This window comes from Mixophyes fleayi, chromosome 2, assembly GCF_038048845.1.
Source record: "Mixophyes fleayi isolate aMixFle1 chromosome 2, aMixFle1.hap1, whole genome shotgun sequence".
NCBI classification, from domain to species: Eukaryota; Metazoa; Chordata; class Amphibia; order Anura; family Limnodynastidae; genus Mixophyes; species Mixophyes fleayi.
This window is the reverse complement of record NC_134403.1, coordinates 288,560,181-288,576,501: the sequence shown is the minus strand read 5'-3', so window position 1 is coordinate 288,576,501 and position 16,321 is coordinate 288,560,181. Positions and strand designations below refer to the sequence as shown.

The 16,321-nt window shown below is 36.9% G+C and overlaps 1 protein-coding gene across 3 annotated transcripts in view; it reads left to right on the top strand.

Moving 5' to 3' along the window:
- The first annotated feature begins 456 nt into the window (after window positions 1-456).
- LOC142139068 (EF-hand calcium-binding domain-containing protein 4B-like) overlaps window positions 457-16,321 on the top strand; it is a 65,319-nt gene continuing 49,454 nt past the window's right edge. For all 3 annotated transcript variants that reach the window (XM_075196344.1, XM_075196343.1, XM_075196341.1), the window contains exons 1-3: window positions 457-595; window positions 7,059-7,275; window positions 10,329-10,440. In XM_075196344.1, coding sequence (XP_075052445.1) covers window positions 7,069-7,275; window positions 10,329-10,440 — 319 coding nt within the window. In that variant the 5' untranslated portion in view covers window positions 457-595; window positions 7,059-7,068. The remainder of the gene's footprint in view (window positions 596-7,058; window positions 7,276-10,328; window positions 10,441-16,321) is intronic.

Here is a 16,321-nt window from a genome sequence, read left to right as displayed (position 1 = left end):
AACATTCTGCTCAGTTAATTCCTCTAACAATATGTCTGCTTCTGTCTTACATTGTCCCATACCTCATCTTCAGTGGATCCTGTACCCTCAAACCTTATTTTTCCCATATTTTGCTCCTTTAGATTGTAAGCTCATATAGGCAGGGAATCATCTCCTATTATTGTGTACTGTATGTTGTTTGTGATTTGTTTCTGTTATATTTTCCCATACAGTGCTAAGCTGCAGAACATGCAATTAATAAAAATAGTTTTTTAGCAGCCTTCCTTAAACTTTGTACGGATTATTGGGACCGCAATTATATAAAAATTGCCAGTTTGTATCTATTTTTCTACCTATTTGTTTAATGCTCTGCTACTTCCACTGTGAAAGAGAGTAGTATGTTAGAAATATAACAATGTTTATCAGTCATGACCGACTTCCTCTTACAAAGGAAACCTTTAAAAAGTTGCAAATCAAGAGCGGAAAAGCAGAGTTGAGTAAGAAAGTGACACAATGTAGCAGGCGCAGCTAACTAATAGAGAAACCTACTTGGTTCACATACCTAAAAAGCTGCAGATTAAATTGTCCAAGTGTTAAACTCTTCATCTGTTACAAGGTACGTTTCTTAGATAACTCAACATGTCTGTACTGTAAAATCTGGTTCAAGAAGATGCAACAGTGTTTTATGTTACAAGCTGCTGAAAAGTTAAAATCATATGACTTTTACAGGGATATTTTAGGAGCATATTAAATACAGCCTTTGCATTCACACTATCTATATGTAAATTCATTTGCAGAGGAACGTAAGCAAACTTAAAAGATCAGCATTATAGTGCACTGTTGCAGGGTACAATGATTTTCACAGGTCAGCTAATTTTAGGACCTAATGCATCATCTCTCATACAAACATTGCTTAAGTTAGAATAATGCTTTAACCAGTTTTTATATACACTTATCTGTGCACATTATTATTATTACCACGTTTCAGTATTTCACTATTAGGGGTCTCCAGGAATGTTGCTATGTGAATTTTACAAGAGCTAAATGAAATTTAAATTTATTGTTATTGGGGATGTCCTGTTGCTTTCTCTGCCCCGATAAAATTAAATATTACCCAAAGGAAGCAATGAAACATTGTCCTCTGTTAGCCAGAATATCATGGAATAAATGTTTTTGTCTGACATCACCTGAAAGTAATGCTGGCCACACACACAGCAATGTCACAACTTATATTGTGCACTTCATTTAATATCACTGCATGTGTGGCCAAGTTGCACATTGGTCCTATCCCCAGGCACTTGGTCCTAAAGTGGAAGTAGCCTGGACTTGGAAGTGATGCTATCATTCTTTGCACCATGTGCATTTTGAAGTGGATGCACAAAACAAGGCAATTCCCTTTTATGGGTGTAGGTCCAAGGAATGGAAAGTGGGAATGCAGTTTGAGGAAGGCAAATAAAGGGGTGGGGTACTTCAGTTTGCCACTGGAAATGCTCATACTTAACATGCAGACATCAACATGTCGGTAGGCTAAATGCCGACAGTTCCATTGTGCTGACAGGTTCACAATGTCGGTAGTGTGATTGTCAACATTGATAATGTCAGCACAATGGAACTGTCGACATTTAGCCTGCAATCATGTTTATGTCGGCAGGTTAAGTGTCGACATTTCCATTGCCAGAATTATGACTGACACCGAAATAAAGTGATATCTGCATTTTGCAGTTTGTAAATGGGCTTTACTAAGGTTTTTTTTTTACCATAAATATAATACAATACAAAATATTTATAATTTTCATAAAATATAAGTTTACAACTCCCCTGTCATGTGTCTTCTCTGAAAGCTGCTGATTTGTTACATTATCATTGCTGCCCATTGTAATTACTACATCTCTATGGCTCATACTCTCATTGTTATATGCTTTGATATAGTAAGAGTGATCTTTTACCTTTTTTATACTTCTTTACTGAGCAAAAGAATGATGAATCAATTCGCTCTCATTAAACACCCATATTTTTGAAGTAAGCAATTGGTTAATTTGGGTTTATGGAAAGTCTGGATGATGAGAAAATAAGCATTATGTGTTAAAAAGTCTGGGTTTAAATAATGGGAAACAGGGATACACGGGAGCCCTGCATTAAGTATAAATACTGGAAGTCAAAATGTGCCCATTGCATTCATAAGATTTAGGCAGCATAGTGGTTGGCACCTCTGCCTTACAGCACTGGGGTCATGAGTTCAATTCCCGACCATGGCCTTATCTGTGAGGAGTTTGTATGTTCTCCCCGTTTTTGCGTGGGTTTCCTTCGGGTACTCCGGTTTCCTCCCACAATCAAAAAACATACTGGTAGGTTAATTGGCTGCTAACAAATTGACCCTAGTCTGTGTGTGTGTGTGTGTGTGTGTTAGGGAATTTAGACTGTGAGCCCCAATGGGGCAGGGACCGATGTGAGTGTGTTCTCTATACAGTGCTGCGGAAACAGTGGCGCTATATAAATAAATGATGATGATGATTTGCTTGCCTGTGTGTATACAATAACCCACTGGTGAGTAGCGGTACACAGACTGAGCGTTCATGCCTTGCCACACAGGTCCTGTTCCCCCACCCGCTATGCACACTACATAGCCTGGCGGCTGAGTGGCAGTCAATGAATCCTGCCGACTGCTTCGATTGTGTTTTAAACATAAATTTATATATAAATGTTTGGGGGGATTATTTTGTTGCCATGGCAATAATTTAATGTTTAATTGCAGCAATAAGTAATTTTTTTTATCACTGCAACAAGCGGCAATAATCATTAAACCTATCGCTGTAATAAGTCTTCCAATGATAAATGTACCCCTATAACTGCTCACAGTGAGAATGAGATCACAACTACGTGTAGTGGTTAAATACATAAGTGCTTTATTAAGATAGTGCAATGTGCATATATTGACATATGTCCACAGCAGCCAAGACGAATAGATTTTGACATGTAAATGAGTGTCACCATATTATGTTACGCTGTACATAGAATATTTCTCACTCACATCAGTCCCTGCCCAATTGGAGCTTACAGTCTAAATTCCCTACCATACACACTAGGGTCCATTTTAGGAGTGCGGGAGGAAACCCACACAAACACGGGCAGAACATACAAAATCAACACAGATAAGGCCCTGGTCGGGAATTGAACTCATGATCTCAGCGCTGTGAGGCAGAAATGCTAATGTGAATCATTAGAAGATGTATCTGTTATATTGTATCTTCAGCTCCCTCCCTTACATATTGTTTCTTAGCCAGGAGACTAGTAAATGATGCCATTGTCCTAATGTTGTTCTGCTACAATGATAATTACTACCTTGGGCAAGCCTTTTTATGAGGCATGCTTCATGTTGTGTTCTGGTTTCATTCCATATTTTACAAAATGACATTGTAATATTTCAGCGTGACCCGTGTAACTTTGAGCCAAATATATTTGTCTCCTGATAATTTAACAGCTATAATTATGTGGTTCCCCACAAAAAAAACTAAAAGTCTCTTTTGAATGTTAACTTAACAGACAAGTTTTACAGTGTGTGTTGACAATATAACTACAAGAGAAACCCTCTTTATGTTCCCCAGCTATAAAATACTGAGAGAAATAATACCATTACTGAGGTAAAAGTAGTTGCCAACTGTTTTGGAAAGTCCGGGAAGCTCCCAAATTTTCGTACCCTTGTGCATACCATCAACTTCCTTAGTGAAGTGGATAGGGTGGGGCTTAATGACGCCATTCACATTGAATCGCGTCATCCTGGCCAAAAATGCTGTCGTTGTGCAGAGCGGGCAGGACTTAATGATGTGATCTAAATGGCCAGGAGCGGAGGTGACAATTATGAGCAAGTATCAGTGTAACTGAAAATGACACTGCAATAAACAACTGTGATATGACTACTTGTTTTTTTATCACATACATCTTTTCAAAGAAGAATCACAAGCACTTCCAATATTAGAGATATAAGGCATCAGTCAATGAGAAAATCATCAGCTTGGAAATGTTTTTACATTGGCATGTACAATAAATCAATTGCCAAGCACATATTATATGCATAATTAGTCATTTGAGGTCGACAGGGAACATACCTGGGGACGTCAGTCCTGTATTATAGGAGCACGTGTTCAGTGCTGCATACAGGGCCTGATTCATAAGCATACATAAGTCTGTTTGAGTAACATATCTTGCATGAAATAGCTCTGCACGTGCCTAGAAATGGATCTTACTGCAATCCATTCATGTCTAAACGTAAATGACACTTACGACACTTACGTCTTGAGAGGTGGTTAAGTGCTGAAGAAAATCCCTCCCTCGCTCCCTACCTCAAAAGCATTAAGTCACCAATTAACCAACCAAGGAAGGTAAGTTAGACATTTTTTTATTTTTTTTATCCCTCTGACTGTGTACTTTCGTGGACAGTGGGCTGATGTGGGTATTTAATGATTTTTGGTACATTTGGAGACATTTTGGGAGCCTGAGTTTATTAAAAGAAGCAAGTCATTTTTGGACTGTACTTTCAGGGAATATGTGCTTATCAATACGCACAGTTATGGTACTAGCTGTATATGTATTTATCTAATGCATAGAAGCCACCCCCCAATATTTTTATTTTTGAAATTTACCAGTAGCTGCTGCATTTCCCAATCTAGGCTTATACTCGAATCAATAAGTTTTCCCAGTTTTTTGTGGTAAAATTAGGTGCCTCGGCTTATATTCGGGTCGGCTTATACTCCAGTATATACGGTAATTAATGTAAGAAAAATCTATTCTATTCTAATGTGTACATTCAGTTGTTTGTCTTATAAACACCTCTTCTTCACTTAAGATGCTGCAGCTGTTTTGGTTTAGTTTCCGCTAATATATGTTAATCTAATTAGGATACTAAATTGTCTCATTAAAACCTCTTCTTCAGGGAAAGAATTGTAGTTCTTTTAACATACTTTATTCTAATAGCGCCACTTGTGTGTATTAAATGCATCTGTTTTACTCCAATAAATACCATGATATGGGGGATTGACATTTTTTTTAAATGCGCTTTATCAAAGCCTCTAAAATATACTTTCAAAAATGTAAAACAAAGCACAAGCACTAGCAAAATGAAAAATCTCTGATGGAGGGTGGAGGGTTTTTTTTTTTTAAATCTTTTTTTTTTATTGTTTATAAAAACAAAAGAAAAGAACAAAAGTAGGAACATTAGACATCAAAAGTATCTAGTATGTTTGGAAGTTATGTAATAAATATATAATGTTTGCATTACTTTATACATTAATAGATTTAATGTGATATACCATGTAAATAGTACATTCTCCATAAAATTTCACATTATGTAATGCATATATATAGCATATTAAGGTGATTAATTATTAAAGAAATATGTCCTTTAGGGGTATCGGGGAAGGGGGTAAGGGTAAAGACGGAATATAATATTTGCGGGTAGTTCCTGTATGGAAGTGCAAGGGGGGAAGTGGATGGCAGTATAGAAAGAGAATCTCAATTTAGTAGTTATAAGATTTGGAAAGTTAAATAAATGGGCAGAAAAAGAGTACTTGGAGCTTATTTTTATTATTTTTTTATTATTTAGCCGGTCCAGTTACACCCTTGGTTGATCATGTTTTGCCTAACCGGGTTTCTCCAGAACAATCTGTAATATCTCCTGTTGTGTTACATAATTACATTGTTGTTTCAGCTAAAACTTCCTCGCACCATGGTGATTAGAAAATGCACCCTGACATATCCCCTTCTGTCTCTCTCTACCACTGGAAGCAGCTGTGAATGTCAGCCCACATTGCTCATAGGCAAAAGTTATGGCGCCTTGTTCTGTGACAAAGGCTGGAGTCGCACTGACCATAGTATCAGCAAAGTGGTACAGTGAGATAATGCTGTATTTAGCCACAGGTAAACTACTGTAATTGTTTGTGAAAGATGCACTGGAGATAAGACAGAGGCTCACAGTATGTATGGTGAAGGGCATGGGCTAGCAATAACTGTTTTGGAGGGACTAGCTAGCACTGTGTTGTGATCAACGACTGGCAATACGTATGATGAAGGACACAAACAAACAATAACTGAGACAGAGGGCATGGATAGACAATATTTTTTTTGGAGAGCACATGCTGGTAATGTGTAATAGAGGGTTCAAGCTGGTGATGTCATAGAGGCTAGTAAGATGTGTGATGATGCAGAATATTTGGGATATACTGACATTTATTAGGTATGGTGCTAGGTTACCTGCTGAAACAGCTGGCCATGACTGGAGTCAACTTAGTCACTTACAAATGAATACACCTTTTCTGCCACCACAAAGGATTTTCTATGAAGTCCTTGCATTCACCAAAACCACTTATTAATATTTTACACTTAAATCACATACACATGTAGCATTAGCCTCACTTGATTTCGTAAATTTACAAAGAATCACAGAGAATATGGTGGATTAAATGTATTTAATATGAAAAATGTTTCCGGTTAATAACAAGATATACAAAATAATTTGCACCAATAAGTTTGAGAAATAAAAAAGGAAATAAAACCAGAGTCTCTAACTTACTAGTTTAAGACTTGGCATGAGAGGAGTACACTCCAACCTAGAATGAACAACATTACTGGGTAAGGCAACTGATTTTTACCTTCCTCACACTGCTGCCTTTGGAAAGTAACTCTCCCAATGTCAGGGCAGACTGATTTTCAGAATGACACAGGGCTTTCGAATTAAGTTATTTATTACCTGAGATATAGGCCTGGAATTTTAAAGGGCAGGACTTCTCACCTCTTTGCTCTGCCTGGCTGGCCGGGCTTTTTACACACCCTCTGTAAAGCCTCAGAGATGTTATCTGTCCCTGGGCCTGGTTACTTTCAAAAGACTTGTCACTTTCACTGGTCAAAATCATATTGTTCAGCAAAGCACACTTTGAGATGATTTTACAAGGTTATATACAAAATATACATGGTCATACATGCATATTCAGGGGAAAAGTAACAATCAGTGATTAGGTGCAACACATAATCGCCACACTAACGTTAGAGAAATTTAACTTTACATGTGACTTTCATTATTTTTTCAACAGAATAAACGTCATGGAGCGGAAAAGAACAAAAGGGAGAAAGATGGGCTCATCCAGAAGACTCATGCAGAAACAGGAAGATACAGAAGATATAGAAACTGAGACCAGTCCAAAAAGTGAAGAAGATACTATTTTTAATGAAATGGCAGAAAAAATCCAAAGTCTATTCTTAGAAGGAGACACAAATAGCAATATATTTATCACACGTGATGACATGAAGGTAATTTTAAAAAAATATTTTCTTATAGATGTAAAAACATGTACAGAAAAAGGGGTTATTCTACCGCAGCGTTAATACATATATATTACATCATCATTATATCATACAAACGCTGCAATCCCTAGGTCTTCAAGACACAGTTCTATCCTGGTTCTCATCTTACCTCTCTAATCGCTCTTTCACTGTTAATTTCTCTGGAGCCACATCTGCTCCGCTTCCCCTATCAGTTGGAGTACCACAAGGCTCGGTGCTAGGTCCTCTGCTGTTCTCTATCTATACCGCTTCTCTTGGAAATCTAATAAGTTCCTTTGGCTTTCAGTATCATCTCTATGCGGATGATACCCAAATCTATCTATCCTCTCCTGATATCTCGACATCTGTGTTGTCCCGTGTAACTGACTGTCTTTCTGCCATTTCATCTTGGATGTCCTCTCGTCAACTCAAACTTAATCTTTCTAAAACAGAGTTAATAATATTCCCACCCGCCAACAAGAGCATACCTGACATTTCTATCTCTGTTGATAACATGACCATAAATCCCACCCCACAAGCTCGCTGCCTAGGTGTAATCCTTGATTCACGCCTATCCTTTGTTCCCCACATTGACATATGAATTTAAAAGCGAAATATAGGGTAAAATTGTGCTCATAGATAAAAATTGTGATTAAAATGATCTGGATACACATTAGTATTATACCTATATGGTCTTAATATATAGACCATATGGTATGTAGGTTGAAATTTGGCAAACCTGCAGATATAATCAAGGAGTAGTTGTGTAGATGCCCTACAGTCCCATAGATCTATTATAACGAGTCTATGATATCTATTAAATTAAACTTGAGGTGGTCTAATAGCCGCTAAACTCCTTGATAATTATAACATGCTGCAGAAAATACACACCACTTCCATACTCCTATATAGTTTGGAGTTTGTATCCTATATATCCAGCCTGAAATAACGGCACCCTGCTATCCTGGATACAATGGTTTATGGGGTGTGAATTGCTATCTGCCTAGTAATCCCCTTCTAACTCTGGCTACATAGGGGTGTAAGCTGCATTTGCCAATTCCTCTGAGTATAAAGTTATATCATGTGCATCCAGTTGTAACGCCGACGCGCGTTTCGCTGTCTTGCTTAATCGAGGCAAAAACAGCATGTTATAATTATCAAGGAGTTTAGCGGCTATTAGACCACCTCAAGTTTAATTTAATAGATATCGTAGACTCGTTATAATAGATCTATGGGACTGTAGGGCATCTACACAACTACTCCTTGATTATATCTGCAGGTTTGCCTAATTTCAACCTCCATACCATATGGTCTATATATTAAGACCATATAGGTATAATACTAATGTGCATCCAGATCATTTTAATCACAATTTTTATCTATGAGCACAATTTTACCCTATATTTAGCTTTTAAATTCATATCAATAAAAGTTATGTTTTAAGAGGGTACTTATACTTGTTCAATTAAAGGTTAATTTCAGAGGATTGAGTGCACCTAATTAAAAGAAACTTCTGTTCTTTTCAGATGTAAAAACATATTAGCCATCTGTATTTTATGAAACAGTACTGTATTAAATGTCTACTAGAAACCACTAATCCAAACCAGCACTAAGAATGAACAATGACCAATGACCAATGGCCATGAATGAACATTTCATGATTCAGTACTATGAAGCCACATAAGAGTCCTCAGAGGGACAGGGTTACTTTCAGAAGCCCACTTACAACTTATGGTTACATACCCATTGGTGTTTAAATATGTGCTTCATGTGTGTTTTTCAATGCATATTGGGCCTGATTCATTAAGGAGAGCAAAGCCAAAAAAATTGTAACTTTGCACCTTGGCAAATTTATGTTGCATGGGAGGAGGGTGTACATTTTAAATGTGGTGACAGGTTTATATGTGAGGTAGGGCATGTCCTAGATCAACTTTAAATTTCAGTGTACAAATAAAGCTATTAAGTATTTGTGTGCTACATAAAAAAACAGACAGTATTTAATTTATGTGCAAAGTAATAGACTAATTTGCACCCCTTGCATTGTATCAGGGTTTGTCTAGGATCAAACTTACTCCTTTTTTTTGCTTTGCTCTCCTTAATGAATCAGGCCCATAAAGGGATGTGAAAGTAAAAATCATTGTGCCAAGTGAGACCATACTTAATTTCACTTTTACATGCACATAGCTTGCCTTGCATTGTGTTATTTTAATGCTACTTGCTCCGTTTCGACGGATGTTTCTGCGTACGTACGCCAATACTGTACATTGTCTAAGTCCCTCCCCCATTCTACCCTTCAAATCATAGGCTGTCCTTTGTATTCGAAGATGAATTGCATACACTTGAATTCACTGATGTATAGTTTCTGAGCATTCGCAGAGCAATTTTTACGCAAAATACGGCATTTACGTTCCTTAATGAATCAGGCCCTCTGTCTTGCAGGGCTCTGCAACTATATGGTAGATACTGGTAGGCGAAAGAGAATCATAGGGGTGTAATTTACTAAGAACATTGACATCAAATAATACAGCATTGCCAATGTAAAATTAGATGCCACTCATATAACAATAATAATACAATAACTCCAATGAGATGGTGACAAATTTTCTAAGACATGAAGACACATTATCATGCAATAACTTTTGAACATAACAGTTTGAGAAACTGAACGTTATTTCAATTCATTGTCTTATCTTATTTTACAGTAGATAATGTGTCCATATAATAAAAGGTTGCTATTACAAATAACGTGTAGAACACCACTCAAAACAGCAATCTGTGGAATAGGCTTAGAGTATTCTGACTGAAACATTAATGAACAGGTGAAACTCACTTTAGTTTTGTTTATGGCTAAAATAACTAAATAAATAAATATGGTATGTTATGTTAGAGCTGCTTTGATGAGAACCGTTATACCGAAAAATATGAAAGTGCTTCATGGAAAACAACCATAGCACACACACAATCCAATCCATAACATGTTTCTGTATCAGAAAAACAATTTTATCTACATTCTTCATTTACGTCTTGATTATGTCTTTCAGAAAGTCAGTGACATTATTTTCACCACTCTTGAAGACTTAGAACTTCTCTTTGATGAGCTTAATAATGAAGGGAAAGGATACCTAACATATGAAGAGTTCACTTCAGGACTGAGTATGTGCAAATTAAGTAAATTTAAAGGCTAATTCCACTGACTATTCAATTGTGTCTGCAATTCCATAAGTTAAACTTAGTACTTACCTGACAAGGTATCACAAGACCTATACCAAATTAGTGTTTAACTTATGGAACTTCACCCAAAACTGTATTTTCTCCCATTAATGTCTTCTTGTGAATCTTCTGAAACAGCTAGTGCACATGCTGTTAAAACTTACTACTATAAACATGATTAATATCTATAATATAAAAGCCTAGTGGCATGTGTTAGTCTGTGTGGGGGGAAAAAAACCAAGCTGCAGCTCCACCTGCTGGGCGGAGTTATACACTGACCTACTAAATTCTTAGTGTGTGTGGGGAAAAAAACTCAGAAAGGGCTGAAATTTGGTATATTAAGATGTTTTTAATTTGTTAATTTAATTTGTTAATTGTTAAAAGTGTTTATAAAGAGTTTAAAAAAAAATATATATATTTCTTGAAGGAGAAGTGACAGTTGGGAGTGGTTGGTGGTTGCCGGGGGTGACAGAGCGAGAGGAGTGTGATACTCAGGACCGCTCAGAGAGATCCCTGTGTCTGGATAGACATCTGGATAGATGTGGCGATAAAGATGAAGGATGAGGTGATGGAGAAAAATGATGAGGTGGTGACATGTGGACAAAACCACGTTAAAAAAGGGCGCTTGCGTCGGGAAGTAACACTCTTCCCCTGAGGAGGCCTGGGCTATGGCCCAAATGCATGACAAGAACCTTTTTAACACCTTAAGTAGCTTGATTTTACTAGAATGCATGAGTATCATGCACGGGTTAACTTGTAGTTTAATAAGAGTATTATATGGTGATTACAAGCAATACGTTTATTACAATTTCTGATGACAATTTCAAGTGCAGGGGGCAGTACATGTACAGTGAAGGCACAAATTGGGCTTCACTGTGCTTGCCTTGTTCACATGCATTCTCAGAAAACTAAAACAACGGCCTTCAAAATGAATGGATCAGCATTGCCAGGTATCCAATCACCGATCCAGCGACAGTTCTGCAATTGGGCATATACATGCCCATGCAAAGCTGAAACGGATTGAATTGTTTTTAAATTAATGATGACATTGGCATTTATTTATTAAAAGTCTGTAGTGTACACAAATGTGCTGTAACCCATAAAAACCAATCAGGTTGGAACTGTCATATGTAAGGTAAATATCTGATTGGTTGCTATGGGTTGTTTTAATAAATAAGCCCAATATAGTTTTCCTGTTCTAGTGGTTGGTCTTAGACTCAGGGAGTTAGCAGCCTTAATTATATTGCTATCTGTGCCAATACTGAATAATGCAGAATAGATAAAACTTGAACACTACCTGGGTATTGACAAGCTCTTAGGGCAGAATTCTCTGCTAGACAAGAAACAATATTTAAAATATGAAGCTAAGCTGTTGTACATCAAGTACTAACACTGCAAAGTCATCTGCTCTAGCTCCTATTTTCAAGGCAGAATGATTTCTAGACATTATTGTATAGACATTATGGGGGGATCCAATTGCTGGTGGCGCACATTGCGAGTTAATACGGTACAGAAATCTTCACTCATTTTCCCACGCATCTCTTTAGGACACGAGGGAAAATAAGACACAATGTATCTCCGGAGACACATAGTGGAACCACACTTCTAATTGAATTACCCCCAATGTCTAGGAAACAACTATGCATAAGTTCAAAGGGAGAAAATCCTAGCGAAGATTGGAGTACTTGTGGATGGTACACTGATGTCCTCAGAGTCATTATTTAAAGAAATTTACACAACTCTCTAATGAATCAAGAATCAACAGGAATGCTTTGGTCCATTAAGATTTCCTGCTGTATTTCCACCAATGATACTATTGTGCAACATATAATAGGGTTTCCTTGATTCATCCAGTGTTGTAATCCTTGCAGTAGTCCTTGAAGGAAGTTATCTGAAACCATTATTACATCTGCTCTGGTGATGCACTTTCTAGTTTTAAATATTTATTGGCCAAATGTATTATGCCCAACATTTGTCAGATTATTGTGTTTTGTTTTTGGACTTTCCAGCGATAAAATCTCTAGGCATACACTGCTAAAGTCCAGTGCCGTAAGTAGACATTTTATTGCCCTGGGCGAGACAGGGCACCGGCGCCCCCCATCTAAGTGGGAGTGGCATTTGACAAGTGGGTGTGGCCAACCTAATGTGTGGGTGTGGCTAGCACTTTACTGAAAGAATTCTTATAAATATATATATATATATATATATATATATATATATATATAGCGATAGGTATTCTAATATTTTATGCACTTAATACTCAAATAAGAACAGCAAAACTGTCTGTGTCTGTGTGTTAAGGAATTTAGACTGTAAGCCCCAATGGGGCAGGGAGTGATGTAAATGAGTTCTCTGTACAGCACTGCGGAAGAAATACATAAGTTTAGTTGTTTTATGCAGAGGACAAAGTATATATTTATTTTACATAAACTGTAGTGGGCATGAATTTAAGGAGAGAGAGAGAGAGGAGAGAGAGAGAGAGAGAGAAATTTATTTTTTTAAACATCACATCAACTTACAAGAGTCTGATGCTTCTGGGCATAAGTCCGGCATTTGCTGAACTTCCTGTCTGTGGAACACACATGCGTTCCACTGCGGGACTTATGCCCAGAAGCATCAGACTCTTGTAAGTTGATATATCTCTCTATGGAGACAGGTAGCGGGCGGCTGCTGCGCCCCCTTGGCCTTGCGCCATGGGCAGCGGCACCGCCCGCACCACCCTCGTTACAGCCCTGCTAAAGTCAACCCACTTCTCAACTTTCAGAATATCATAGTCTTTTGGAGTTTCTTCCTCTAGATAAAAAAATGCCTTCTAAAATACTTCTATAAAAAGTAATAGTGAAACAATAATGAGCCCTTGTTCTCTGCTTGAGTCTGGCCATTATACTCCAGATGATGTGCTTTCAATTGATAGATTGTAGGCCTCTATATCATTCTGTGGTGTCATTTTTTGCATTACAATACCTGCAGGGTTTAGCATTATTGTTTACTATGCTGTGTGCTCCCCTAGAGAGAGCTGAGCCATTTCTTTCAAGACAGCTCTGTCCACCCTCTAGACTTACAGAACAACGCCTATTCGGGCATTTAATGAAACAATTTGTTTCCTGCTATAGTACAGAAGTCAGTATAAGTGCTTTCAAGATACCCTTCATTTTGACTCTGGTTTCAAGCAGGACATCCCACTTCTTACACCATCACTAGACAGTAACACTTCAACACACAAACTAGTCCAGCCACCAGACAAAATTCTACTGTGATTTATTTTTATCCACAAGGTTGGTCCAACTTCTTTAGGTTATGGCATATGATAGCAAAAACAAACAACAATATAATCAAGCCTACTCCACTTTGGAGGCTAAGCTGATTCCCAGATAACAAAACATTATAGACAAATGCACTGTTTCCCTTGTTAGTTGCTCTTTCTCTCTGGCTCTAGCCTGACAGCCTTCCTTTAACCCTCTATGCGTGAGAGCATTGCATAGAACAGGTTTATCTTTTTTTATTATTATAACTTAAAACACAGACTAAACCATCTATAAAGTAGATTTCTTTGGTATCCCTGTGATAGAAGTTGCAGAATACAATAAGTTGTATGTTTTTAAATCATTTTGTCAAACTAGCTAAATGAAAGTGATTTTTCCTTTTATTTTTTTTACAATTTTTAGCTTTTGAATGCCCATAAATTAAAAATATATTTGACTATAGCACCAAAAAAAATCCATGTGTCCTGCAGAACAATAGAAAATATGCTTGATTAAACAAACAAAACATTAAAATAAATCTATACCTGAGAAAACAAATATAGAACAAAAAGTCAAAATGGTTTGCTATTTTTAAATCCGCACGAGTTGTAAATAGATTATGTTTTTAAATCTGAGTTAACTGAATATATAATATTTTCCCATTCAGCTCTTTACATATTTAACCTTTCTAATGAGCTACACATAGGGGACATGAATGCAAATGTGGATCTGAACGCTGCTCAATGTTTTAGAGCTCTCCATTGCATTTATTTTATTATAGGCTACCCATTTGAAAATGAGAAAATACTGTCCTCAGTACAGTCTTGCCATCTCATTGACTGCAACATCTTAAAGGATCAGAACAAGGACTTATAGGGCCTCTGAGTATGCACTAAGCACATTATTTTGCCATACTCAACGGAACTGCAATTGTCCAATTTAACTTTTGTTTTTTATTTTGGAATTTCGCTCAACAGCTAAGAAAATGCCTAAACATGTTTTCTAAATAGAGATTGGAATGGAGTGTTTATTGTTACATGTAAATAAATTCTTTAAAGCAGAAGCATAAAGGATACTTTCATCTTTGAGATCACAGTTAATTCCTATTGTCCACTTTGTTTGTATCCACTTAGATGTTAAGTGATACATAATAATAAGGAAATGGTCAAAGTAGTTCAAAGAAATGTTCCCCGACCCTACTTCAGTTTTACAATTAGCTCTCATATATTTGCTGTTTTGCTAGCAGAACATATAGTATTGTTATAATTATAATTATTATTACTATTATTATTATTATCATTTATTTATAAAGCTTCAGAATATTTTTCAACTCTTCACAGAGAATAGTTAATCATTTACATATGATATTAGTAGGAAATTCAAAAAAGCATTGTGGTACTTTGTGCAGAATATTTGCATCTGCTGATGCCATTTACTTTTGTAACGCACCACTCATCATTTCCTGTTCCACATCATGGGAAGTACCCAAGTCATTTCCAAGCATTTGTTGCAGATGTAAGCACCCTACTGGCACCAAGGAGACCTTGCTTAATTTTTCGTAAATGAAGGGCATTCACAGCGGACTAAGAGATTGTACACCAGCTGCCTTCAACATTTTGTACAATAGCCAGTATTAGAGTGATAGAACAGAAAGGAAGCAAGGTATCCTCTAAAACGTTATACCTGATTTAAGTTATACCATGGGCTGTTCTAGGTGGGTTTAATATAACCCTCAATTTGGTTCTTGTCATGTTGCCAACAGGGTTCCAACCCATAATATCTCTGCTCTGGTAGTTTTGTCTAGATCCATATATTTACAATGACTCACACATATGGGACTGGACTGTAGGAGTTTCCTTCCACAGGTAGTCTAGCAGAGTTAGTTCACCATTTCTCACCAACAGATCAGTAAAATAACTAGTACAGCCATTCTTTCCACATGTCAGCTTTCAGCAGAAATCCCTACAAGCAGGCACTCTGGCAAGGTGGCTACTGACACCATGTCATGTTTTGTTACACTAGGCATTTTATTAATTTTATATTTTATAGTTTTTAAATATGGTATAATATAGCGCCTTTGGCACTGAATAATCTACTTTGTTCTTGGCTATTCGGTATCCTGTTACAAGTTATGCTCTCCTGGGCAGGCATCCTACAGCTCACACAGCAGAAGACTTGTAAGGTATAACCTGCCCTAGAGAATGCTCTTCAGGCTCTTAGAAATCATCATCATAATCATCATCATTTATTTATATAGCGCCAGAAAATTCCATAGAGCTTTACAATTGGAAATACACAAATATTATGACTAGGATTTAAAAATGTTCATACTATATATATTAAAACAAAGGTCTTAGATAAAATAATGTATATAGTTCCATGATATAAAGATAACAAAACAATTAAATGTCCAAATGCCCTTGAATAACTCAAAATAATATATATGTAGAAAATCCCCCGGATCAGCCTGAATTATTTGTTGCATGGACTGATCAAGGTGCCAGAAACATTCCTTAGAGATTCTGTTCAGTTAACATGATAACATCAGGCAGCTTCTGCCTATTTGTTAGCTGCACATTCAT